At 38.9% G+C, this 27856-nt stretch overlaps 1 protein-coding gene across 8 annotated transcripts; it reads left to right on the forward strand.

The window, feature by feature from the left end:
• The first annotated feature begins 53 nt into the window (after positions 1-53).
• si:dkey-237i9.8 (platelet endothelial cell adhesion molecule) lies at positions 54-27497 on the forward strand. 8 transcript variants are annotated; one of them, XM_031754165.2, is made up of 16 exons: positions 55-263; positions 367-402; positions 5099-5395; positions 6428-6709; positions 6789-7064; positions 7651-7923; positions 9633-9911; positions 10581-10856; positions 16271-16375; positions 16490-16520; positions 17465-17544; positions 19446-19499; positions 20396-20485; positions 21175-21231; positions 23720-23742; positions 25661-27497. In XM_031754165.2, exons 1-16 carry the CDS (start codon positions 221-223, stop codon positions 25760-25762), a joined length of 2304 nt encoding a protein of 767 aa, XP_031610025.1. In that variant the 5' UTR covers positions 55-220; the 3' UTR covers positions 25763-27497. The 8 variants fall into 8 exon arrangements, 6 of the variants coding, with proteins under 6 accessions (XP_031610031.1, XP_031610030.1, XP_031610025.1 ...); XM_031754166.2 differs by lacking the exons at positions 16490-16520; positions 17465-17544; XR_005613385.1 differs by lacking the exons at positions 21175-21231; positions 23720-23742; positions 25661-27497 and having other exon boundaries at positions 54-263; positions 17469-17544; positions 20396-20481.
• The last annotated feature ends 359 nt before the right edge of the window (positions 27498-27856 follow it).

Below are 27856 nucleotides of genomic sequence, written 5' to 3' on the forward strand. Positions count from 1 at the left end.
TTCCTGTCAAATTAAGCCAAGCCGATGACTGCTTGGTGTGATAACCGTCGTCACTGCCTTACCAATGAGCGGCTGAGCTAAAGCACCACGTTAATGTCAGCGCTCCCGCCTCCCAGATCCTGACCAGCCCCACGAACACACCAGCAGCCAGCTTTGTCACCAGCTTGTTAACCTCCAGGACAGCCAGCAGCGTGTAGAGCCTCGGCGTTCCTAAGACAGCATGGGCCTCCCACAACGGTTCATCCTCATCCTCCTGTCCATCTGTGAGAATACTCACTTTTAATTTTATCTACGAACTTTTTTATTTGAGGATACAGTTGATGATTGTCTCTAACTTTGTGGTTTAAATTCTTTATTTCTTCCAAGACTTATACTCAGCGAGCGTGGTGAACACACAGCAAGGTGAGTACCATTTAAGCTAAATGAGAGATATAAATCCATGCTTAGACTTGATCTGCAGGAAACACAAGAGCTGAACTGGCTCTCAGAAAGAGCCTGTATTCAGTGAGCTTATTGTTGACTTTCCATTTACTGGGTTGGTTTCAATCATCTATCTTCCACTAAGACTGTGGAAACAGTCTGAGTTGTTATCAGAGCTTTCTGGTCTCTGCCATGGTGGAAAAGTTGCAACACAAAGCTTTGGGAACATGTTGGCGAGCGTTGTCACACACCTCCCTGTCCTCTGAAGTTGGTTTGTGATGGAAGGCATGAGTCACTTTGGATCAGCTGTGGTAGAGATTCACGTCTGATGCAAGGCCTGTGTTATCAGCAGACCCAAACTGGAAGTAAAGCCCATGTTTTAAGTGGCTTTGTGGATGTGTTTGATGTGTTTTTCTGAATTAAGTTTCGTTTTTGTAGTTGTCAGGCATTTTGGGTCATTTCTTAGGTCTGTTTGTCGAAATGTTCTGGGCAAAAAAACTGAACCTCAAATCGTGCCTGATGAATCCATTGATGTGGTCGATAAGAAACCACCTAGAGTGTGTAGAATCAAGTAGCTTATAGTGTTAAAGTCCTCAGTACGAGTAGAAACACACAAATAACCACCAGTTCAGTTTTATTAGCTTCTTTCCTGATTGTGTCTGATGAAAGTGTTTTAAAGCTCTGGAGAGGTAAATAATTCAAATCAATTTAAACTCTAAAATTAATAATAATAATAATAATGATAATAATAATAATAAAGTAAAGTACTGAGATAAAGACAAAAGTTTTTTTTATTTAAAGAACACTTTTAAGCAAATTTGGGTGTACAGTATACAGGCGAGACACACTGTAGAGTCAAGGAATCAAATATGTTGGAAATAAATACATACAGTACTAATAAATACACAATAAATAAAACACAATAATAAATACATCTTATAATGTGCAGTTTTTTAATGCATCTGTCTTTTCATCTCCAGATTTACATGTAGATAGTAGTTTACACTTTCCATTGAAAAAGTCTCAGTTAGCAGCTTCTGGCTGTGTGTATCTGTTTTCCTACACGCAAAGGGAGAAAAACTGTGTTTTACATCATTTTGCATTTTATGTCTTTTGATGTTTCTGCATTGATAATTTCGCCACAATATTCACAAGCCATTTAATCCATTTTCAGTGTACTGCTTGCCATACAGCTCATTATGTTTTTATTAAATGTTCAAAATAAATCAGCTAAAGGGTTCATTTTTTGCTCTGAGCTCCTCTTCTAATATTTTTAATACTCGTATTTAAATGCTTTGATTGCTCAATTATTCTTTTATCCTTTTATTCATGTTGTCCCGTGCCAAAAAGCCTTATAACTTAGAAACTGTGATTCTTAAAAGTGTGGTATGTATTGTCAACATGTAGAAAGTACCATATACAGATTTAAAATATCATGTCACATTTGACCTCTGACCTCTCCTTCAATACAATAGATTGGTCTTTATGTCAAAGTAATAATAATGTTATACACAGAGATTTAAAAGTATGTTTCTTGCTGCCATTATTTGTATTGACAACACATGAGATATATGGAGATTCTAAATATAACATTTTTAAATTATATTTATATTCTTAATATCACCTCTTACCTCAGCTGGACCTGATCCCTCTTCTTTAAGGTCAAATGACCTTTCATTAAAAGTCTTTTATCTTTAAAACTTTGCTTAAAATGTTGTTACCTTTGTTTCTATTAGCAACATTTAAGAAATGATACTGGTATTTTAAATATCACATTATAGTTTGCATCCAGTTCGGTCACATTTGATCTCAGATCTCACACCTTTCAAGCTGACCCCAAAATGTGTTATATCTTTATTTTAGGTTCTTCCTTCCCACTGTTGGGAACAGGGACAACATTATAGAAGCAAAAACTGTTGTTTTGAACCAGCACTATAGAAATAAAACTGAATTTAAATTTTTTGATATTTTGTGGAATAAAATATACAGTATTTCTTTATTTTCTATGTAGTAAAATATAAGAAAAATTAGTACTGCAGGATGTTGTATCCAACTCAGCATGTCAGTATTGTGACTCACTATCTGTATGGAGCACCAGCAGCAAATCTCTGCCCTGCATGCATAGTTTTTTCTCATCACCAGCTCTGCCAGTCCTGTTGAATGATGCTGGGCATGCTCCAGATTCATCACACCCTGAAATGGTGAAAGGTCCCCCGAGTAGCTGTTTGTCTAACAAAGTGTTTTTCCTGCCTTCTCAGGGTTTGTTTACTTCCCCTAAACAACACACTCTGAGTCACAGCAGCAGCCTGTTGTCTCTAATACTTGACCATATGGTGATTTAGTGGGGGTGATCTAGACTTCGACATACCTGTGCAGATGCTTTTTGTTTCTCGTTAAGCTGCAGAAAAAAAACTTCACAGTTGTTAATTTAAAAGTCTTTTCTTCTCCAGTTGCAGATGAGACTAGGATGCAAAGTGTTGTCCCTAAAGATTTGCGAACATGAACACCTGTGTCCTGAGAATGACTCATTAGTTTTTACCTGTGAAACATAACTGAGTCATGGCTTTGGGACTAACTCCGGTGATTATCAAAGCTTTCCCATGCTGCCGTGTAAACGATGGCAGATGTAATTAAACCAGAGAAAATGAGGCTGAGAATTAAAAAGCATCACTGAAAGAAAACTGTGATTAATGAATGCAAACACAAAACTAAACTAAACAAAACAAAGAAAATGAGTGATTCACAAGGACAGAAATAAAGGAGCAAATACAAAAATGCACACATATGATCCTGTAGTGTTTATAAAGGGATTCTTATCAGTTTTGTGAGTAAATAATAAGGAGGAGGAGTCACCTAACTTTGTTTGTTCACCCAAGAATTTTACACTCATACAATATGAATTGTCTGTATTTTGCATTCTCTTGTATGAGTCTTACATCCAGCCAGGACATAGCTACCAGTATGATGGCATTCCAGAGAAAAACATCAGCTTCCTGAGCACCAAACTCAATACTGTGACAGCTGTTAAAGATGTTTTTGTTGTAGTTGTTGAAAACATGTTACCAAAATGACCTCTAGGGAGTGCCATTTTAAATAAGAAGTGTTTAAACTGTGACTCAGAAGCTGGACAAAGAGGTCTGAAGGTTTGTCATTCTTGTTTGTAAGATTTAAAGCAAATGAAACCAGAAGCACCTCATCCCGGACAAGCCCCCAACCTGTCACTGCTCAGTTCTTAGGCTGTGGCATGAAAGCAAAGGAGGCAGTGATGAACGGTGAACTTGTGAATCATGATAGATTAAATCAACCAAGAAGTTAATTAGACTGACTCGTTTCCTTTTTCTTCCCTGGAACAAGTGTACTAAATGTTCTGGCTACCTCAGCCAAGTATTGCAATGGTGCCTTCAGGGACACCCAAGTATAACCCCAACCCTGATGAAGGCCATTAGCTGAAATAAACGTGCTACAAATGTTTCTGGAGCTTCACCCTCCACCTGAATTGTTTCAGTTTAATATGAACCCATTTGTGAAAACTCAAGCACCTACTGCACAGAAGCCCAGGGGAGAGGATTGTTTTTCTTCATAAGAGACAGCCAACTATTTTCTTCCTCATTAGTCAGTTGTGTTGTGATTAAAATGTAAGACGTTACTAACAAAGACCTGTCATTATTTCCCCAAAGTCAAAGTTAACGTCGCATAACAGCTTCACTGCATGTCTAACAAACTCATGATCAGTGTTTAGTTTATTATCACAGAAAACAAACAAATATTCGTGTTTCAGAAGCTCCTGTGAGCTTCTCTCTTTTTTTTAAAGTAAGATGCAGTTGTTCGATGCAGTACAATATACAATTTATCTGTTATATGAGGAGAAATCCTGAGTTAATATTGTTCATATCAATGATGACTCAGGATTTTCAAAATATTTTCAAAGAACGATAAATTCTGGACCTTTTACTTTTTCTTCTATATGATCATAATTGCTGTTTATTAGCTGTACTCTCATTTTTGCAAAAATGGCAAAGCAAGCTGAGTATCTTTTTTTTTTTGAAGTTCTTTGTTTAAAACGTAATATTTCTCCTTAACAGCTCCTGTAAATTTCAGCTCCTTTTAGAAAAAATTGCTCCTTTTCTAAAAAAAACAAAAACATAATCAAACGTTTTGTTTTCACAGGGAGTTCTAAACACTAACAATCTCTCACTCCTGAGTCAAAACAAACATAACAGCATATAACTGCGTAACGCAAAGCAAGAAATCCACCAAGCATATCTATACCATGATGTGCTTGGGATAGATACATTGGGAGAAAACATAAATAGAGTAAAACTAAATAGTAGTGAACTGTAACATAAGGTTCTTCATAAAGTAATATGTAGAATTTACTTATAAATTCAATTCAAGTCAATTCACTGTTATTTATAGTAGAACAAACTGTCTGAAGCCGAGCTTTTGGCTCATACTCTAAGCTCATTATCTGGAACTTTGGTGTTTAATATGATCTTACATCACAATATATATGTGACAGAAAATAAGAAAGGTGGACTGCATTGTATACTTCCACACGGCTGAACTCTCAAAGGAGTAAAATTAATATAAAAATGGTTTGAGGTTTAAAAGTTTTAGGCTGAGGATAGATGTTTGGATAAATGAGTTCTAACTGATTTTGTTAAATCTCATTTCATAGAATTCAAAATCCAAAGTGTCAAGCTAATCATTGAGCCCAGGAACGATGTGACTGCGGGGACCAATGTGACTCTGAGATGCCAGGCCACAGTGAGCACAAGTACTGAGAAGGGGCCGATTCGTGAGTACACCATATTGAAGAATGACAAGATAGTGTACACCAAGACCATTGGCTCCTCTGAGGACTTCGTGTACCAGCTGCACAATGCCAGAGTCTTCAGCACTGGTTTGTATCAGTGCAAGCTAGACATCCAAGGCGACACCAAGTTGAGCAAAGCACAAAGACTCAACGTACAAGGTGGGTTTATTTTCATGCAAAGCTGCAGTATTAAGGGTTCCAGTTCAGGTCCATTTGAATATGATCATTTTCAGATTATGATAGAATTTTTGAATTCATAATGATGTACTTATGAATTTATGAAAGTAATAGATGTTGTTGGGAAAGCAGCTGAGATCTCAGAGTTTAGTTTTTACACATTTTGCATTTTCTTTCTGTTTTATGACACTAGTGCAGTGCCTGTAAGTACGGGCATAAATAGCATGCACTGATGTTCCATAGAAATGCTAGCATAGACTGACATGCTTGCAATATTCTCCCTACACACTGGTCAGCCGTGGGAAGTTCACAACAAGCTCAGAACGATGCACCAACAGCCCTGACATCATCTTAAATTATATATATGTGCTTTTAGTGTGGAGAGCAGAAGCCTGAAACCGCAGTTATTGGGGGACCTATTGGTCATTGTTTACAAGAAATGTGATGTCCATTTATGCTGGTATTTAAAGCATTAAAAACTGACCCACTCGTGTCCTTCCATCTGGTGGACCGTACCAGCAGTCCTGCACAACAGCTTACAATAATTGTCAGATGCACAACTATCCAAAAGCACAAGTTATGACATTGTTAGTGACATCACTGCTGGGGTAATTCTGTCCAGTTCTGACATCTCTGCTATATCATTGGTCACAATACAGCAAAACTATCTCCATAAAGAGACTAACCTCAAATTTGACACTGGAGAAGTTACCCAATCAGTACACCCACCACGGGAAAGCACCCAAAATCTCGGAGAAGAAATCCTCAAAATTGGCAAGACTAAGGTGGAAGAATTCTCTTAACACGTAGAGATCTCCGGCAGAATCGCAGCCAGGAACGGGCAGCCATCTGCTGCGATTGGCTGGAAAAGAGAAGAAAGGAGAGCATAGAGAGAAAAGCACAAAACAAGATCAGATTATGATCAAAAATCATTTTAACCTTTGTGTGACATTGTGGATGTGTTTGAATGCAATACCAAGTACATGTGGGAGATCTGTCTGTTTATGTTTCCAGGACTCTCGCAGCCAGATCTCCATCTTGAGATGAACGTTGTTAATGAAGGGGAGGAGGTACAAGCCACCTGTATAGCTCCAGGTGAGATAGGGTCCTTCATCTTCTTCTTCTTCGATAATGATGAACAGATGAGCAGGGTGGAAGGACTCTCCAACCAAGCAAAGACCACTTTCAGGTTAAGCAGTGGTGGCATCCACAAAATTCACTGCTCCTACAAGATCCGCACAGCAGAGGACACCTTCCCTTCAACAAAAAGCAACAACGTCACTGTTTCAGTCAAAGGTCAGTAGCATTTTGAAATTGTGCTGCTTTTTCAAAGCACTGGTCTCACCTCAGTGCTTCATTTATTTTGTCTCCACAGAGCTTTCTATTACACCAGTACTGAAGATTTCCCCTGACTCCACAATCTATGAAGGAGACCACCTCAACATCTCGTGTAGTGCCCAAAACTTTCACTCCAGCTCTGAAGGTTACAAGCTATTCCTGAGCCAGGGCACCAAGCTTCTCAGGACTGGCAATTCTACAATAAACCACAACATGGTTGCAGTACCAAAGGTCTCTGAAGCGCTTACATTTGACTGCAGAGTGGAAATGAGAAATGTGGAGAAATACACCAAGAAGACGATTTCCGTGGTTGGTGAGTGGACACAGGAAAGTTGACCTCTGTAAACAGTTATCTGAAGCTTATTTTTTGGATGGCTGTAGGACCACTGGTTCTTGGACTCAATATTTTGAATAATAGTGTATACTTTATTGATCTGCATTTAACCCATTCACTCAGTTAATGAGTAATTCATTCATTCACTGAGTGTGCTTGTATTACCGTCCCTACACACTGCTCCCTGGGCAGTACCTTGCTCAGGGGTACCTCAGGGTAGCGGATTCAAACCCCTGACCTTCCGATCATGGGGCCACCACTCTACGTACTGAGCTATCCCTACCCCCTAATAGAGCCCTAATGTTAGTGCTTTGGCTGCCATAAGTTATTTAACTCAATGGGAGAAGTGTCAACACTGCATGGGTTTAACACACAGACACAGAGCTGTGCAATTAATGCAACTTTGTAGCCATTTGCTACTTCAGTAATAATAATACGCACTTTAGCACACTAATGGTCTTTTAAAATAGTTTAAGCGTTTTTGTGTTACTGCATTAATGTTTGCACTTTAAAAAATGTATCCATCTAGACGCTGACTTGGTGTGTTTTGTAAACCTATCCACAGAGCTCTTCTCAGTGCCCAGTCTCACCATGTTTCCCACTGAAATCTTTCAAGGGGAAATTATGACATTAACCTGCAACAGTGAGCGTTTTGCCTCTCAAAGAATCAACAGGGAGGATTTGGAGTACACTCTTTATCCATCTAAAAACTTACCGAGCTCTGGTAAACCTGGAGTATTTAATGTGAAAGCCCTACAGAATGATTTCAACTACACCTGCTCAGCTGAAGCCAAAGGCATCAAGAAAGATAGCAAAACCCTGATGATTCGCCCTAAAGGTAAGTTTTCTTTACGTCTATTTGGGTCCAGGTTATAGTACACACTGATGCCCCCTGGTCCTTCAGTGCATAGATGTGTCAATAAATAGCTTCATCTCTAAATGCACTGATGTGTCCATGTGACACAGGCAGTATAGTAGGTTGTCCCTCGTCTTCAAGTAGCTTTGCGTGATTTGTGCAGAGACAATGTATGAGACCTGGTAAATGTGCTCTAATGGTTCATCAGACTAAAAAATTGTTATGTCAATGCAGTCAAGTCCATTTTACATACAAGTCATGATAGGACTCCTTCTACACTGGTGCTGGCCCAGCTCTTGTATTACAGTTATCAGTTATCACCTGAATTAAAAGAAATCCCATTTCAGTAAAAAAACAAACAAAACAAAAGCTACTAGTTGCTTAAATAAACAAACAAATAAAAATAATCAAGTGCATCGCCAATTTAATAGACTACGCTTATTCCCATGGCATCAGATACTTTTGTCAAATCACTGCCTGACACTCGTAGTTTAGACAGATCAGTTACTCCTAAATTGTCACATAAGGACAATGTTAAGGACCATTTAAATGCACAGTGAAAGCCTTGTTTTTCAATGTGTGAGGTACTTTATTTAACCTAAACTAAGCCTTTTGTTAAACCTAATGCCTGAACCTAACCAGTAAGTTCTCAACATAAAACTCCCAAACAGGACATGAGCTGCTGTCTCCAAGCTGGCAAACCTGTGACTCGCCACCATCACCCAGGAGGACTGTTTTCTCTGTTTTTACATTACTCCATCAAGGCAATAATACCAAAGGATCATTTGGATTTGGAGATAGTAGTACCATCTGAGAGAAAATAGGTGATGCTCTTGGTAGACATAGGGTACACTAGAGTTTTCATAGTATTAGTTTGTCCAGCTGGTATAGAGTAATAATAATGGAATAAGATAATGGTAACAATGGAAACTAGAACCAAGAATCTTGGCTACGAAACTTGACTTGAAAATAAAATATAAAATATACTTAAGGGGAAAAAAATCGGAGAAATCTGAAATTTAAAAATTGTCAGGAAATGTTTGCTTTGTATCATTTTTTTTTTAAAAAAATCAAAAATTAATCATAGAGTTTACTGTGATTGATTTTAATTCAGCTCTTTGTCTTCAGCTAACCACAGCAGTTAGTGGCGGAGTCTGGCCCACGATTTTGTATTTCTTTCACTGTGAATAACCGGATGCATCAAAATCTCCTTATTTTGCTGTTTTTACAAGTTTAACCACACTGACAGTAACTAAAATTCAATTTAGATTTTAAGTAATGAAAACTACCAGTGTGTAAATCAGCAAACCCATTCTGAGAAATGAAAATGAACTGAAAACAGTAATTAAAAAATATTGTTTCATTGCATAGCTCTTAATAAAAGCTGATAAAAAATTCTTCCTTTCTTACTATTATTACAACATCGTCGTATCCAGTTTGATAACTGGAGTTGGGCCCGGAGCCTGGGTACAGGCTGCTAGTCCAACAAAGGGCTAACACAAAAAAACAAACAACCATTCAGGTTCACAAAATTAAAAATCACCTTTTAATCAGCAAGATGACTTTCATTAAATTGTAAATAATTTGTGTTTCTACACTATGACACAAATAGCCACTATTTAAGCCTTCAGCAACAACTTTTGTTTGACTTTTTCAGTTCATAAAGTCTGTGCTCTGTTTCTCCTCTTCAGTTCATGTCTCTGCTCTAAAGATTTCAATTGAGGACAAGGTGATCCTGAAAAAGAGCATCACCATCTTGTGTCAGTCGAATGGCAGCCTGCCGATAAACTACACCCTGTTTAAGGATAACGTCCAAGTGGGCACAAAAGTCATCCGAGAGCGAAATCGACAAGCTGTCTTTATGGATGTCATCAATAAGCCTGGTGAAATACAATACAGGTGTGAGGCGAAGAATAGTCTCCATTCCAACAAAACTGGCTCCAGTCAACACCTCAGCGTGAATGTCATAGGTAAACATTTATATTTAATATTTATAAAAAAAATATTTTTTTTGTTTGTTTCTTTACATTTTTTTAAAATAAAAGATGAGAGATGAGAATATATAGAACGTTTGGGATAAAGGGTGGAAACCAACAGAAAGAGCTAGCCTGTCTCTGTCCAGTGGCATCTTTAAAGGGAATTTTGTCCTCTGTAAAATATCACTTTGACCACCAGGTGGCAGTGTTTTAAAAGTGGGCACATTAAGATGTTTTTGGATTCATTTGATTTTTAACTTTTAACATTTATCTTTAATTCTACCTCTATTTCCTCGAGAAGTTTTGCTTTCGCTGGGGTGGCATTGTAAATAAGAACTCATTGTTAATGATTTGTCTGGTTACTTGAAGCTTGCATTTACTCACTGCACCACCTTCTGGCATTAAGTGGTATAACATGAAAGGACCGCCCAACCCTAATTCAATTCCAGTTTGTATCTCTTCAAATCAGTACACACACATTTTGAACTTGCATTCTGTTCAAACTTTTAGTTACATTTACAACAAGAAACTGTGTCCTTCCTGTTTAATCTACACAAAAACCACTGTAAACACTGTAAGCTTAAGTTCTTGTTTTAAAGCCAAAGTAAAACTTTACAATGCTGCCTAATCTCACCTCTTTGCTTCCATGTTTTGTTCTCCCAGTGCCTTTGAGCCTAATGACTCTGACCGTCATCCCCACCCCACTAGGAATCTCAGAGGGAGAAGATCTCAGATTCATATGTAGTGTTAATGGCACAGGGCCAGTCACCTTTAAGTGGTACCGAACTGGCAGTGTAGTACCGTTGCAAACCAACACCACCACAGAGACCTACTCAAGCTTTCTGATAAAACCAGTCTCCAAAAATGACAGTGACAAGTACTACTGTGAGGCTTCCAACGGCGCCAACAAGGTCAGAAGTGAGAACGTTGATGTACAAGGTGAGACTGAGCTCAGTAAGCATCACCCTGCTCTTATTGGTCATACAGTATTTTATTTCAATGTCAGAAACTGCCCCAAACCACAACCTTTTCTTCAGTCTAACCAAGTCTGAAGTCCTGAAGGAAATTTATTTTGCATTGCAATACCACAAGTAGCCAATAGGACAGAAAGGCAGCTAAGGTGGATGGATTCAATTTGACTTTAGCGAGTTAGTTTAACACATGTTCTGTCCCAGACAGTGTACAGAATACATGTACCGGTGTTACGTATTTAAAATACAAAATATGACTAACTTTATTCCGTTACGGTTACCATTTATAAAGGTGGTGTTCAGAATACAGTTACTGTGTTGAAATAAAGGGATTACACTGCGGTCTTTTCCTGTTTCATATGTTAGCCTATGCCCTCTCTATTTTTGGTAATTCCACGCCGGTGGAAACAAAACACGCAATAACAGACTCTAGTGCCTGAGTCCAATCTCGGGGCCCATGTCACCTCACTTGCGGCCCGTATAATGACGTAATGAAATATTTTTTTAAATTATTGCTCAAAAAATTATTTGATATGAAGGCAATAGGCAGAGTGTTACAGGCAGAGGTGGGTAGTAACGAGCTACATTTACTCCGTTACATTTACTTGAGTAAGTTTTTGAAAAAAATGTACTTTTTAAGTACCTTTTTTGCACGATACTTTTTACTTTTACTTGAGTACATTTATGAAGAAGAAACGGTACTTTTACTCCGCTACATTTGCAAAATTCGACTCGTTACTTTTTAAAAAAAAAATAGTTTAACACATTAGATAACATGCCGTCAGTGGAGTTTCCGGTAACTTTTTACCAATGAGACGTGGCCATACAGTCACATGACCAGTTTGAAACCGTGGCGGGCAGAGCGGCCCAAGCGTTTCAAAGTAGCGACACACGGAAAGAAGAAATGTGATGGCAGAGTCTACGCTAGAGCTGAAGAGGATGAACACCTTTGGCCTCACATACAAAGAATGTTTCGCTTAAAAGCAGCACAAAAGAACAGCTATGTCTGCAGTGTCGGTGTCTTCAGTCAGAGCCAAAACAAACCAACTTTTCAGTGTGAAACAACTCAACTCGTAACCTGATGAAACGGTAAGTTTCTCTAAATATCTTTTTAGCTGTTGTTAGCTGGATGTCGGTCTTATGTTACAGCAGCTGTGTCGAGCTCGAGCTGCGAGTCATATTTCCGGCGCTACGTTGTAGTGAGATAAGTTTGTGGGTGTTTTGTGCAGCTTCAGCTGTCTTTTAACTGCTCGCTGGTTAGCTAGCGTGAGCTATAAGCTAACAGCTAGCCTGGTTAATGACGCTGGAGTTCAACGCACATGCAAACAGCTCGTCTCTACTGCTTTAACTGTTAAAACAGAAGGCAATACTGCGGCTGACAGGGTTTATTATGTGAAACAGCAGCTTGTTTAGTTTAAACAGTCTGCATTAAGCTGGGCAAACACACTGCGATTTTTTTCAGTCGCGTTATTCCGCTCCTGCTCAAACTGTACAATTACATCGCAGGGGTTAGAAGTTCATAGGTCACGATGCAGGGTCTCACACTATACGGCCTGATGCTCTGATGCGACCTGAGTGCTCAAACTGTGCGTCCGTAACATGAAGCTTATCATACAAAATCTGTCCCTCGCTCTCCCTCTCTGTCTTTCACTCACACAGACACACACACCATCAACTCTGCTAAATTACTAATGAAAAACATTGACCAGACAGCTTTGATTGAGCAGCAATGTCCATCCAACTCTTTTCATGGTTGTTGTAGTCGTGATAATTTTGTGAGGCCACATTGAAAATATACGGAAGCGTAGAGCTGCCACCCAGGCAAAGAAAAATAGAGCTATGGCACGTTATAACGTGAAAGGTTTATTGTTCTAACAATATACTTTTAATGTTTGTACAGTATAATATCACGTTATTACAATATACATAATTATCACGTTCGTATAATGTAAATATTATATTGTTCAAACGTGAAAGGTATATTGTTAGAACAATAAACTGTTTACGTTATAACGTGATAAAGCTCTATTTTCATTTGCCTGGGTGGCAGCTCTACGCTAAATACTCGGATGAACTTGCCTCTTCCTACAAGTTGTGCCTCCATCTCTTGTGTCCAGATCACACGCTGCACTGCCGTGCTGCTCCACCTTTCTCTTTCATTTCTGTGTTTGTGCGTGCGCAGTGTGAGAGGCGACAGGATTTCAAACTGGTTTGATTATCATGCGACCATACGATTGATGATTGGGAGCTGGTCGTGAGGTGTTAACTGCTTTTCGTTACCCCATGTATACTACACGATGCACACACGATTAAGGCAAACACGACCGATCCCCATAACTGTTGCGCGATTGAGAAATCGTCTCAAAATGGGCCAAAAATCGCACAGTGTATGGGCAGCTTTGGAGGCTAGCTCCAAACAAACATCTGCAGCTTGGCAGTGTATACAGCACTATAATGACCAGACCGAATTCTTTTGAAAACCTTACATCTTTCAACAGGTCTCCACTTCATCAGACATCACCTAGACACAGAGCTGGATGAGGCCAGCACAAACAGCAGCCTAACCGGCGAAGATGATGGATCCATGGGGTCAGGAAAGCCAGAAGCAGAGGAACTGAGAGGTACCTTTCATGTCCATTCACTGGAGGTGTGGATCTATTGCATGGCTTTCCTCAGATCAAGAAGCTGTCGATCAAAGTCAATACAGCTCTTCCTGCATCTGCAGCCTGTGAGAGACTTTATAGTCATGCAGGACTCCTGATCACTGCCAAACGGTCACAGCTTCACAGTAAGAACCTTGAGAGCCAACTGCTGTCTGATTTGATGTTACAATTAAAAATGTTTGTGTTTTTATCTGAAGAGTTTATAAATATCTGGTTTCCACTGTATATTTGATGAATGTCAGCACAAAGAGGAGAGAGAGGAACAAGAGCAGGTGAGACACACATGTTAGTCAAATGGTTGTTTACCAAAAGTATCACCGTATCACAGGAACTCATGTATCTCGTACCTAGTGTTTCTTTTAGGTTTGTTATTTTTCAAATTCTATATTTATTAAGTTATGCAGGCTTGTTTGCACAACAAGGCTAAATAATTATATAAACTTTCTGAATCTAAATAGTGGACTTTGGTAGAATTAAAAAATAAGTGTAGTGCAGGTCTATGATGGTTTTTAGTGCTACTATCATCTAGTTCTGGTTCTAGTTCTGTCTTGGTTAAATCCTAAGTAGTCCTGATTTTGAACTGTTGTAGTCCTGTTTTAATTCCAGATCAGTTCTGGGTCTGGTTGAATTGGGGTTTAGTCCTGTGTCTTGATACAGCCCGACTTTGTTCTGCCTTGCTGCTTAATTTAAAAACTAGTTTAAGGTGTCCTGCATATGTGATATATATATATTCCTATATGAAGTCATTCTTTTTGAACAAAACTGAAAACAGAGGCAATTAATCTTTCAGCTGAAGCTGAACCACCATTTCACTGAAGAAACAATTTATGGTAAAGTGAGCCATACACATACGAACATCCACATAGTGGAAATTTGTATTTGTCTTTTATAATTAGTTTTACTCTGATTTCAGTGTTTATTTGTGAGTGTAGTTTTACATTTTACATATTACATTGTGTTAATCCACTGTCTATACTTCAGGGTATTTTAGTATACAGAATAAGTTTTGTTAGAATGTCTATTCTTATGGAATTTTAGCACAGATGTGGTTTTTTTTGTTTTTTTTATTCCTGCTGCCTGCCTTGGGAATAAACTTTTCCTGATTATACCTGTTGCATCTCTTTGTCATTTGTTTCTGATTTACTTAATCCCTCCTTGTATTTAAAAGAACCACCCCTAGTATGACATTCTGGTGCATCAGCTGCAGTCTGTTATGTTGAAGTTGCCTCGTTCTAATGTTTTCTCTGAGGCTGCTGTAAATGCGAATATATTCACTGTGGGTTTTGCTTGAAAAAGCTTTACGTTGTGAAAAACTGAAATCTTGAAATTAGAATTGTTGTGCCTTATTTTGTGGATCTTTTTACATATATTCCTTTTGAAAATACTAAAATTTGTATATTTATTTATTTTTGATTGTCTGATAGCATTTATTTATAAAATCGGACATTTCAAACAGTTACTCGCTAGATACTCTTACTTGAGTAACCTTTTCACCAAGTACTTTTTACTCTTACTCGAGTAACTTTTTGTGACTACTTTTTACTTTTACTTGAGTAATAATATTTTAAAGTAATGATACTCTTACTTGAGTACAATTTTTGGATACTCGACCCACCTCTGGTTACAGGCATAGCCCTAAAGAATGTAGCCTCATGGGCAGTGTAGTCCAGTTGTAAGTAAGTTATCAAGACTTAACTGCACACTGTGTTCGTGTTTTCCTCCGAAACAATAAGTTCTGTTGGAGCAGCCTTTCAATGCCTCTCTCTGTCTCTCACTAGCAAAGCTGACCCAGACAACAAAGTAAAGCTAGTTTTTGGTTATGAGCCTGAGATGGAACACGACGTATTAGCCAGAGGTCCCTTTACTACGGTTCGGAGCCGCGGACCCGTTATATATACGCGCGGAACAGTTTTCTATACGAGATCGCTGCAAAAAGTGCAGCCTTACCTAATGTCCACCTACTGTTACACATCTATATTAAGATTTCAAGATCTAGTTGGTATTGGTAAAAGTAATAAATCACACAGCAGTAGTACATTCATGTAGATGTAAAAAGCTTGATAATATATTAAGTAATCCAAAGTATTCAGAACATGTTACTCTCATTGAGTAATGTAACGGAATACATTACAAAATACATTTTGGGGCATGAATTCTGTAATCTGTAGTGGAATACATTTTAAAAGTATCCTTCCCAACACTGGTCTGGTCCCAGATATTAAGTCAGATTTAATATAGTTCTAAACTTAAACCATAATTCCTTTTTTGCCGCTTGCTTATTTGCAACAGATCGCCACAGCGGGTAGCGCTGATGTTAGCTTGATTTGGCAAAGTTTCTACACTAATGTCATTCCAAGCATTTGCAAATTAGCAATAAAACGTAGTTTTAGTAGTTCTTAAGGTTAGTGAGTTGCTGAATTTTGACTTGATGATAGTAAAAGCTGACAATGTCTCCAGATCTGCAGATGATGTATGGATATTTCAGTCTGCACACACTGACTGTCCTGCAAACGCACATTTCCATCTCCAGTAATACTTAGAAAGAGGAACGGTTTAAACGTGGAAGGTTTCCAAACAAACAAACAAAAAGAATGATCATTGTATTCATCTACCTTTAACCCCATCTTATCATCTTCTTCTCCTTTATGAACTGCTGTTTTTTTACCTTTTATGTTCTTGTTTGTTACTGACTTCACCTCCCATCTGTGTCTCTCTACAGTACTCATGGCACTGTGGAAAAAAATGTTGATTATCGTGGCCTGTCTGCTGCTGCTGTCAGTTCTGCTCTTGGTGGCGAGCATGCTGTACATCAAATCTAAGAGAGGTAGAGAGACTTACAGTCCTCCAGCAACTCAGGCCTCTGTTGTCTATGTATGACAGCCAACCTTCCTTCGCCTTTTTCCCCTCTGCTCCCCTCACTTGTCCTCTCTTATTGTAGATAGAAGAGAAGCAGCTGCTGAACTGTCGGTGTGAGTTATCATGAATACTTGCTTCCTCTGAATGTGACAGATATTGCAGATGTTAGTTTTATTAGCTCGTAGCTCGGGTCCTGTAGTAGTGTTTGGTGTCTCTAAAGAACTATACTGGTTGTTTTGCATGTTAGCGTGGTTAAAATAACATAAACATCATGTGTTACAAAAAGGAGATCTTGTGTTTGTCTGAAACAAGCTTCTTCAACTCCTCCTTCTTAAATCCAACTGTCCTCTGATTGGCTGCCCCTTGAAAACAGAAGATTTAAACAGCAGGTGGGTGTGGCTTCTGTGCTCACACCCACAGCATTGAACCTGAAAATTACCTGGACAGAGACTGACCTTATTGTTTGAAAATCTGGCAATGGTTCACATGAACATCAATAATGATATTGATGAGGAAGAGTGTAATAGATCGCCTTTAATGTCCAAGAATATCTTATCTCTGAATATTACCCTACCTACATCGGCTGTAATAAGCCATCATACAAACGTCTAATAAAGCATGTGCTTTATTATTCTGGCCTATGTTTAAAAGAAATCACAAATACACTAACTGTTAATTAGAAAACACCTATACTATAAACCCAGGTAAAAAAAATAAAATAAATAAAACTGAGAAAATGAATGAAACTACGAGTTTAAACAACCATAGCACATATCGTGCGCTGTGTTTTGGGTTTTTTTTTTAGCCAGTTATCCAAAAAGTCAATTTTTTCAATTACTCTTATTAAATCTGCTTATTCAGGCATGGTTGACTTTTATAAACAAAACATGTGCAGGCAAGAAGCAGGCTGTAAGCTAGACAACAAATGACCACAACATGCAAAACCACCTCTATAGTTTTGTTTTTATGTATGTTGCTATGGTGGTTAGTGGAATTTGTTTGATTTCTTTTTGAATTCACTGCTGCCTGAGCTAACTTTATTTTCACCATTTCTCAGAAAGCCTTCGAGCCCTAAATCAGATGACCCTTTAACAGTGAATCTAACCCACGACACAGACGTTTATAATGCAGCCACAGGTAGATTGGTTTTACTTTTCTCCTGTGTGTCACTAACTGGCCTCATTAGTCATTATGCTACCATCCAATAATCCTTCCCCTCACTCGCACAACCATAGCCTGCAGCATGTAACCCATACCCCCCAATGATCCATGTTCTAATATGCATGCATGGCTCCTGCAAAGGAGACCTGGCTACCTTTTGTTTGTGGTACAGTCTATGTTGCCCTTCTGTTCATGTTCACATGTTTGAGCATGTTGTCTGTGTCTTTGCTGTCACTGTTTTTAGTGTTTTTTAGTTGGAAATGTTTGTGTCTAAGCAGAGGCAGGAAATGTAGGATTTTGCTGCAGGAAGTAAACAGCCTTAGGTGCATGCTGGGTGATAGTGAAGTCACAGCGCAGGGCACTGATAGTCACACTTGTTGCAAACTGCTCAGAGCGCCCATTATCATCTTCTTCCAGACGCAGTGTCTTTCTATGATGGCAAGGAGGGGAGAGTGACCAATGGGACGCGACATAGCGTGGCGTCGGTACCTGCTGACATCAGCAACAGGAGCAGCTACAGTATCCCAGCCACAGTGTAGAGACGCCCCAGCAGTGGGCGGAGGGACATTGATGCAATGTTTACTTACTCTGAAGGAAAAGGAAGTTCACAGAAAGATTTTTCAGGATGAACACGAGTGAAAGTAATCCTGTTAATAATGCTAATTTTTTATGACATTATAGACAGATATTTTCTCACTACAAAGGAGGCAAAAAAACTACACTCACTGCTCCCTCTCCCCTCCTCCTGCCACCTAAATGGCCTCTGACTTTATACCAAACATTATTGTGTCTGGCTGTTTGTTTCTTTGCTCACTGTGTCTGTTTGCAGTTGCATGACTACAACTGTACTTTGCTCTACTTGTCTCAAGTGCATTTTTAAAATTGGGCTGATTTGTAAATACGCTTTATTATACTCACAGGAAACGTGTGTATATACTTTTGGTTGATCCCTTTTCTGACTGGAAGAGACACTTGTAGAATAAATATAATGGTTTAATTTAGAGGTGTGTTGGTACCCTTTATTCATTATACTTCTTTTTTTCCTGCTCATCTGAGGATCCATTTGTGTAAGAATGTCCAAGAATAATATTTATTATTATCATACATGCATAGTGTTTGGTTATCCTAAATCCAAGGCAAAAAAAATCAACATTAATATCTCAGAAAGAATGTGCAACAGAGACTTCCTTGAAAAACTGAAACAATGGAGTCTGCAAGAGACTTCCTATGTTGGAACAGAGCACGCTCACGGGGATTATTGCTGATAAAAACCAGTGTTGGTGAGGAGGGTTGGAGCTTATTTTGTTTCAGCCCAGGCAAGTTTGAATGCATGCAGAAGGTGGAGGAAATTAATCACACAAGCTTTGGTTTACCAACTGGGAAGTTGTTTTTGCTTTTCAGCCGCTGCTGAATTAACAACCTATTGTTTACGAAGCAGTAAAAGATTTCTGTGTGCTCCAGATGAGAATCTAAAATCTGCTGCTTTTGTTACTGTTTCAATCTCCCCGGTGGGCCAAGCTGAGGGAGTGTGCCGCCAAAAGTTTATCTCATTATCTCTTCTGACCATGTGAAAACATGAAGGGAATCGGTTAAGATTTGGGGAAATGCATTTATTCTCATTCTGACAAGACTTAGATGGGGAGGCTGGTAACTCTGTGTGCGAGGCTACCAGCCCCACACCCAACAGCAGCAAGGAGATCAAAAAGTTCTGAATACCACACCTGTGGTTCTGTAATATAAGAGTTTACTACTAGTTACCTATTAAGGTATGTTTTTTATTCTTACTGGTGCACATTTTTTGTAACTCTGATTTTGGTGGCTGACTAATAACCTGCAATCGATTAAGCAGTCAATCAATGTGCCTGTCTGCTTTACAGTGAAGGTGGACAGAGCTGAAGTCAGCGTGTGGAGCAAACGGAAACCTGAAACAGGTGAGATGAGATACGAACATCATCACTGTTTAATGCTCTGACATGATTTCATTTAAAATGAGTTAAATCAGAGAGAAAGTTCCCACCTGACCCCCTCAGAAACAGCTTATTCTTTTTTAAAATAACTTCAGCATGTTTCATGATCTGTCCTGGATTTACCCCTTTTCTCTCACTTTATGACAGCTGTCCATTATGAAGTTTATAAAAAAGACAGATTGTGACACTTGGTGTAAAATTGCTTTGGTTGCAGCTTTGAACAAAGCTTACATGTGTTTTTCAGCCCTGAACTTTTTATGTGGATATCCCACCTTCTTCTGAAGCTGTGAGGGCTGAAACAATAACATGAATTAAAAAAATAAAAATCCAAATTTAAACCCACAACATTATACTTTGCAGGGTTTCTCTAAAGCAGGGGTCTCGAACTCCAGGCCCGTCCTGAAGGTTTTAGATCTCGCCCTGGGTCAACACACCTGAATCAAATGATTAGTTCATTAGCAGGCCTCTGGAGAACTTCAAGACATGTTGAGGAGGTCATTTAGCCATTGAAATCAGCTGTGTTGGATCAAGGACACATCTAAAACCTGTAGGACACCGGCCCTCGAGGCCTGGAGTTAGAGACCCCTGCTCTAAAGTGCTGAAGTTATTCCAGAAAAAAAACACTAAGAAGAAGGTCAGGTGGTCAGATGATCCTTTTACTAAAAATGTACCTCTTAAAGGAATTTAAGCCTTACAAATTAGGTTTTCCTGATGTAGTTGGGAGTAGCTGGAAATGTGTAGCCATCCTCCAGATTTATACCACACACACAGCTTTTTTTCCAGCCTGGCTTCATAGCTATAGCATTGCAAGGTTGAAAATTAAATAGTTCAGTGTGTTAAAGATTTTTTTATTGGTGCAGAAAGCGATGATGAGATCAGCAAGATGTCCAACGAGCCTAACGTGGAGTACACGGAGGTGGTGCACGCCCGGTCAACAGATCCTGACAGAGGTTAGCAGTGCACGAACACAGAAGGGAAATAATCCAGTATTTACTTTCAAAAATGAAACAACTGTGGGAGAAGACACATTAGGACACAGACTTAGGCATACAGTACTTATAGAAACAAGGCCGGTCGTCAGGAATATTAGGAAGCTATTGTGTGCGATGTGAAGTAAAGAGGGGGGAAATAAATACAGTAACAAATAGAGAAAACAAGTAAATAATAAATAAATGGCTAAATGTATAATAATATGCAGTTTTACACAAAATGTTTTTTTAAACCTTTTGTTGGTCTGTTCTTGATCCTTCTGTGCAGTTTCCCCAAACCTCCTGAACAAAGTCATTTTCACCACTTTATGCACTTCCTTTATAGTTGATAAGAGCAACCAACGCGTACTAGGAGGGGTCTAATTACCCATAATTAATACATCTCCAGGTTGCTGTAAATGCAGGGATAACTGCTGGGATTTCCACAATCATCGCAGACCTTATAAACAGGAAGGGTTTAACTAAACGCCAGAGTGATTTCTGCTTCTTCTTCTTCTTCCTCGTGGTCTTGTGCTCAAGGTCCCATCGGACCTGAGATGGCAGTTGGAGTGTGACATAACCTGCCTATTTATAGATCACAGAGACAGTATCTGCTAAAGTTTGTCTTTTGATGCTCAGGCAGACTCATGTGTTTCTTTTTACTTTAACAGTTCCACTGAGAAAAGGCACAGACACAGTTTACAGTGAGCTCCAAAACTCTCCACATGGTGAGTTTGATCTTTGAAGCAGCTCTGATTATTTATTTTTTTGAATTATTATTTTACTTTTTAACTTTAGATTTGTTTATATAACTACAGAACAGCAAACCCACAGGGATCTTTTATTACCAAACTTTTCAATTTGCTTCAGCTTTTGAAACTATTTTAGCATCTTTCAGCTCATTGTTTTGGTTTCCTAACCAGCTCAGACAAGCCGCTTTTCAAAGTGAATATGGAAAACTGGAAAAACTTATTTCATGAACAAATTGCTATTTGTGGTATAATTTGCCTCTATAATTATTTATAATTATGTATAAGTTTATTTAAATTTGATGGATTTGTTCATTCTCCGACAAAAAGCAGCAGTACCATCTCTCACCATCTGTCATGGAAAATGAGTTTTTGTCACTTCAGTTTTTTGTTAGAAAGGACTCTCTGTGAGACAGTCGACATATTCTTAATAAAACGAAAAGACATTTTAATATGTGTTTTTCTCTAAATATTATCAGCCAGTAGGCTAAAATTTGAACAGCAATTTATTTATTTATTTTTTATTTTCACGGTCTCACCATCCACAGATGAACCTCTCTCAAACGACTTAACTTAATCTGTGAGAAATTATTCAGAAAGTTAGCTTCACAATGGTGCCGCTCAGCAGTCTGATGTCTTCCTTAAGAGTTGGTGATATGGAGGGCTAAAACTGCCAAAATCAAATAATAAGTATTTAAATGATAATAAGCACATACTTTGAAAAAAACAGTTGATATGCCAGAATATCCACCGTAAATAATAATTAATATAGGAGGCAATTAATTTGAGATGCACAATATTTTAGGGATTGAGGGATTAAAGGAATTGGTTCTTTTAGAAGAATTTTAGAAGAGTGTTTCCCAGATCAGTTAGTTGTTTATTTAAACGAGCAGAAGGTGACGCCCCTGGCAAAAGCGGCAGTTTTAGCGGACGAATTTACCCTCACATATAAAATCATTTTCCCAGCTGGGGTAGCACGAGAAGTGTAGGGCAGGGTAGGGAAGGGTAGGGCAGGAAAAGAGAATAAAATCTCCTAAACAGGCCCGAAAGGCGAGACAGGAGGGAACTGAAAGGCGGGAATGTTTTTATAGCCGCGAGTCTGGTCACCTGATTGCCAGTTGTCCTGCGCTGCGGAAGAAAGAGCAGCACAGAGGGTCTAAGGGACCCGTGGGGCTCATTAAAGTAGCTTCCCCACCTATATGTCCTGATCAAACACAGGGGTGTAACCCAGAGATGGAGGTAGAGTCACGTTTTAAACCATTCCTTTCCCAAGGCTTTGTTTCGGTGACAGGAGAAGAGAAGGACAGGGTTCCTATCACTATTCTCCGAGACACCGGGGCACATCAATCTTTTATGTTAGATGATGTGTTGCCACTGTCGGATAAAACCGCCTGGCACACAGATGTGTTAGTGTCAGGAATTGAAATGAGTGTTCTTCGTGCACCAATCCACCGAGTATATTTACAAAAAAATGGAGCCTTCAAAAACGTAAAACATTTAGATGTTTTACGGCCTGTGCTGTACTATAAATATGTTCACTGTTTCATTGTAGCTCCCAGACTCTACTGACACAAACAATAATTTTACTCTTCAGCCGATATCAGTTGACAGTCTGCTCTTTCTTTGTTCTGCTTGATTTGGTTGTTAGGGTTGTTCAGATTTTTTCCACAAAATTTGGGAAAAAAAAAAAAAAAAACACAGAACAGGTACAAAAACACAAAAAATGGGAATAAATAAATATGTGGAAATTCTGAGATAAATCGATCCAGGCATACATTAAACTTACATACAAGTTAAAACAAAAAAATATCAACATTGTGAAGACCTGCAGTTCTGGTCCTCTGTAGTATGGAAACCTAATGAAACTCAGTGTTGTCCCGAGTCTATATAATTATGCTTTGGTTATCAGCTTATTGATTGTATAATCATATAAGCTTCTTATCTGGTTTTGCTGCCTCTGAGTGACAAATAATGAGGTAATGCAGCTTTAAAACCTGCAGTCTGATGGTATCAGAGACACTTCAGATCTAACCAAATATCATTTTAAGATTAAAAACTTCTATTACTCATAGAAAGACAGCTTACCCCTTCCAGCTACACAACCATGACCATATCCTGTTACTACTGGCAGGAACTTCCTGTTATTAGAACAACAGCCAGACGCTGCATGCCTCTATCAAGAAGTCCATCAGAGTCCTAATGTTTCCTGTCCAGCACTGATAAAAGACGATGAGAGAAGAATCTTTAAAAGAGAGAAAGAATGTGGTAGATATTGATTTGGATGACTGAGACTGAACTTATAGGCTGAAACAAAGGCTTCTGCAGAGGAAGAACGACTGAGTCAGCAAGGTCACACAGGTCAAGATAACTGCCAAATGACTAATGAATGACGCTGAGGTCCGCTAGTGACTGAGCAGTGTACACACCCAACCAATGCACATTTAACCACTGATGCTATTTCCTGCAGGTGCTGCTGATCCCCCCGACTATGTGAGTAATCTGCACAGTCACACTCATCTTCAGACGTCTTTGGTGGGATTGTTGGCAAGAGAGCATGTTTCACTTTTTATTACTGTCATCATTAGACTTCGTTCTTGCCTGTGACCTGTTTATATGTCTTTATATTAAGTATACAAATACATGACATCCACCCATCCATTCATTCTCTTCCTCTTATCCTTATGAAGGTTGTGATAGGCTGGAGCCTATCCCAGTTATCATGCCACCTGCTTCCAAGGTGCACAGATAAGATGATAAAGTCTGGAGACTTGTCATTTGTATAAGCTGATGTGTTTTAGCTTGTCGCCTCCACCAGAATCATCACGAGGCAAAATCATTTTAAATAGATTTGTTATGTCATACATGCATCTGCCACCGAGCCTGGGTGGCCTTTGGAAGCAGACCTATCAACTTCAAGTGGTGCAAAACTTAAACAGCACGCTTCAGTTCCACTTCAAAAATTTACGGAACAAAGTGGTGCCACCCAGGTTTTCTATTGGACCATTTTCCATGGCCTGAAGCCACATGACTACTGTAGATGCCCAGCCCATCCTTAGATATGGCAGCAGACGTATATGACTTGTTCTTTTCTATTTTTATGATGGCCATGAAGCACTTCAATCAAACAATTAAATAGTTCTATAAAAGTGCTGCTGGAGTTTTAACCTCTTCACATTCTCAGTATTACACACGGATTAACGCATCTGTAATCTTCTTAAGATCAGATCTAAAACTGATGAGGTATTATGAGTTAAAAATGCATTGAATATTTCCACTTCACTTGTTACATTCAAGTGTTAAAAGCCTCAGTATTGCACACTGACCCGCAGTGTATGAGTTCATCAGGATGCAGGTACAGCTTGTCAGATGAATCATGCATAAGCATGAGGGGAGTGATGATTAGTACTAGTGCTGTATATTTTTATGCATTAATGAATGATGCATGCTTTCATCTTAGTTACACGGAAATGTTCATTAGTCATATTTTAAAAGTTATAACTGTTAGTCCCTCCATTTATTCTCATTAAATTTAAATACAACGTAATGAGTTTTCACAACTTCTCGCTTATGGTCATAAACAAAAAGTGCCTCCGGGCTGGGTCCAGACATGCACAATCAAAACGAAGACATTTCCTCACAAAAACTGTGAACTTTCTTCAAATGGAGAGCTTGTCCAAACAGTGCATCACTCTCACTCTACAGCTTAACTTTGATTGTGTCCTGTTTTTGTTCTGAAAGTGACACATGATGAGAAGCAGTATAAGTTTATCTTCATTTTATTGCACACTTGTATTTTTCTGCCAGTGGGTAAAATAGTCACCACAGTTTTATATAGTAAGTCATGTAATGTATCCTTCTGGTCTCGGTGACCCTCTGCAGGCCGATAATCCAGAGAGAGAGGGAAACGGCTGTCAAAGTTTCCAGACGAGAACAAAGACATTTGGGCCGGGGCTTCCTTCCCTATCAGACAGTCAGATCAGGCGCTGTGGTCAAGTCAAATTACCTTCAATCCCATCTCAGCCAACATACTGTCTCCCACTGAGCCCTAAACATAGCCACTGATGGCCGCACTATTTGTCCTTACATGGTGCTCAAGGCGGTTAAACTGGGGAATTTGAAGAATAAACTGAGGATGTGACATCACTGTCTAAAAGTGGCTAATTTTTCACTGTTGTGTGTTCTCCATAGCAGATTTGGTTTGCTCAGGTCAGGAAGCTAATATTTGGGAGACAATTTGCAGTTTTTGCTTTTGGCATCTGTTATGCTAGAAGCACAAAAACCTCAAATCAGATTTTAAATAAAGGGCAGCTGAGTATCATATATCTTATTTGCAGCCATGATCAAATACTGCTTTTTGTTGTGTATTTAATAATCAAAATCTTTATTGTCTTTGCTTGTGTGTCTGCAGGGTTCGGTAGAATACGCTGAGCTCAACCGTGAACAATTTGAGATTAGTCAGTACCATCCACAGGTCCACAGCTACCAGGACCTCCCTGAGCCGGTGGACTAATAAGATCACAACTGTCTCTCCTGTCTTCGCACACTGCTGTGCTGTTTTTGTTTTTGCTTTTTTTGTGTTTTTAATGAGCGTGCAGAGTATGACATTTGTTATCAGAAATATGTCTCTCTGTCACATACAAAGATACCAATGCTATGTAGGGAGTTCAGGTAAAATGAGGTTAACTCTAAAAAACAAACAAACATGCAAATGTTCAAATAAATGCATTGCATTTATGTGTCCAGATGCTATTTTTGTTGGTTGCTTTGTTCCCTCCTTTTTCTTATTTTACTTTCTCATTTTCAAAAATGAGAAAGTGGAATTTATAACCAAAGATTTAAGTTGTTCATATTAAAAAAAAAAACCCAAAACACATTACACAGTTTTAGCACTGTAACAACTGTCATTATGGCACTGCACCGCTAGGGGGTGTCTTTTCACTATTGTGGTAGTAGGGGAGACTCCTTCAGTGGACTGCCGTCGTACCCATTGCAGAAGAGCATGCTGCTCTCTTCTCACCTGATATCAGAAAGACCTTGAAATGGGCTGGTGCAGACATCTACCTGACCCCGGGACATGTATGGCTGCATTGTGTAGAGCCGTGGAGACCTTTCCGGTATGGTCTTGTTACTGTTAATGACAAATAAAAGCCTGGTGTCCTACCTGCCTGACTGAACTTCCACGCTGCACTCCCACTGGGCCTGCCCGCCGCTCCTCCCTCACCACAGCGCTCTTACATCTTCAAACACTGTTACTCTTACATGTACAGTTTCAGTTTTTAAAGATTCATGCACTCATAATCATTAAAAGCAATGTATATATCCTTTTTCATTTTTTCTTTTTTTTTCACTTAATCATTTTTAATTTCATGATGATTTCTAATTTGGTTTTGGATCTGTGGGTCCAGGCAGTTAGTTGTGTTTAAAACCAACTGACTGTCATGTGACTTGAGTTTGTTTAACCATCTGCTCTGGCGTACTTGAGCACATTCTGGGGTGTCTTTCATACCATGTTTTTTTTAATGGCCAAGTAAAAACCATCAAAAATATACATTTTCAAAACAGCATCCTCCATATTCTTCATTTTAAAGGTATTTTTTATATAAATATCCCTACCTTCTTACCTATCTTGAAATCTTGGCATTTGGCCGTGGTTCAGGAGGTAGAGTGGGTTGCCTGCTCATGAACTTGTCTGTGGTTTGATCTCTGGTTTCTTTTGCATGTCAGAGTATCCTCGGGCATGACACTGAACCCCTAGTTTCCCCTGATACATCGACTGAAGTGTGTGTGAATGTTAGATTAGGGGAGGAAATGCTTGTATGAACATGGTGGATAAATGTCACCTTCAGGGGCGTCAACATTTCACTGGCGCCGAAGGTAACAATGATGTTTAAGAATGATATTGATATAATATTAATAATAACATATATAATGTGTTGAATAAAGTTTAATTGAACTTTTATATAGCTTTTGTACACTTATGAATTCAGACTCTCCACCTTCCTGTACAGTATTCTTATTGTTTATCTCATTTGCCAGAATGAGTAAAGCCCCTGCTGCCTGCTACAACAGATGTGACTTTACATTGTGATACAAACAAATGGGTGTCAAATATGTGAAAAAGCCCAGTTAAAGGGTCCTGGGCCAACATGTGTAGCTTCAGTGTGTTTGGCATTTATTCTCTGAAGCTCTACTGGAGTAAAAGAGACCCATTTTTATTATGATTCAAATAAAATATTTACAATGTGGTGCAATCTCCTCATTTTAAGTGTATTGTGTGAAATCAAGCCTAACAACTCTAATCATTGTTTTCTCCAAATAAGTAATTTCCACTAGAGTGCGCCATCGCACCAGTGGTGTGCAGCAAGAGTCTTTCTTTTCTTTACAGTTTGTTGATACTTGGTTCCACATTGTGGCAGTGAATTACTGTGCACAAAAAAATCCAACCTGAATCGAAACTAAAATAAACACATAACAATTCATTCTGTACTATTTTGCGAGTCAGTGAGTGACCGGTGACTGGCTGCTCCAGCCAATGATGCGATTCGCATACGTATGTACGCAGCTAATAAAAGTCATTGACAGGCTATAAAAAAGAAATGCAATT

This window comes from Oreochromis aureus, linkage group 6 (genome assembly GCF_013358895.1).
Source record: "Oreochromis aureus strain Israel breed Guangdong linkage group 6, ZZ_aureus, whole genome shotgun sequence".
NCBI lineage: Eukaryota > Metazoa > Chordata > Actinopteri > Cichliformes > Cichlidae > Oreochromis > Oreochromis aureus.

What these genes read in the sequence shown, in the direction of transcription:
- si:dkey-237i9.8 (XM_031754165.2), top strand. Translation starts at nt 221, where the DNA reads ATGGGCCTCCCACAACGGTTCATCCTCATCCTCCTGTCCATCT. An exon ending in CGTGGTGAACACACAGCAAG is followed by an intron (nt 403 to 5,098) that starts GTGAGTACCATT and finishes CTCATTTCATAG; the next exon opens with AATTCAAAATCCAAAGTGTC. An exon ending in GTACATCAAATCTAAGAGAG is followed by an intron (nt 16,376 to 16,489) that starts GTAGAGAGACTT and finishes CTCTTATTGTAG; the next exon opens with ATAGAAGAGAAGCAGCTGCT.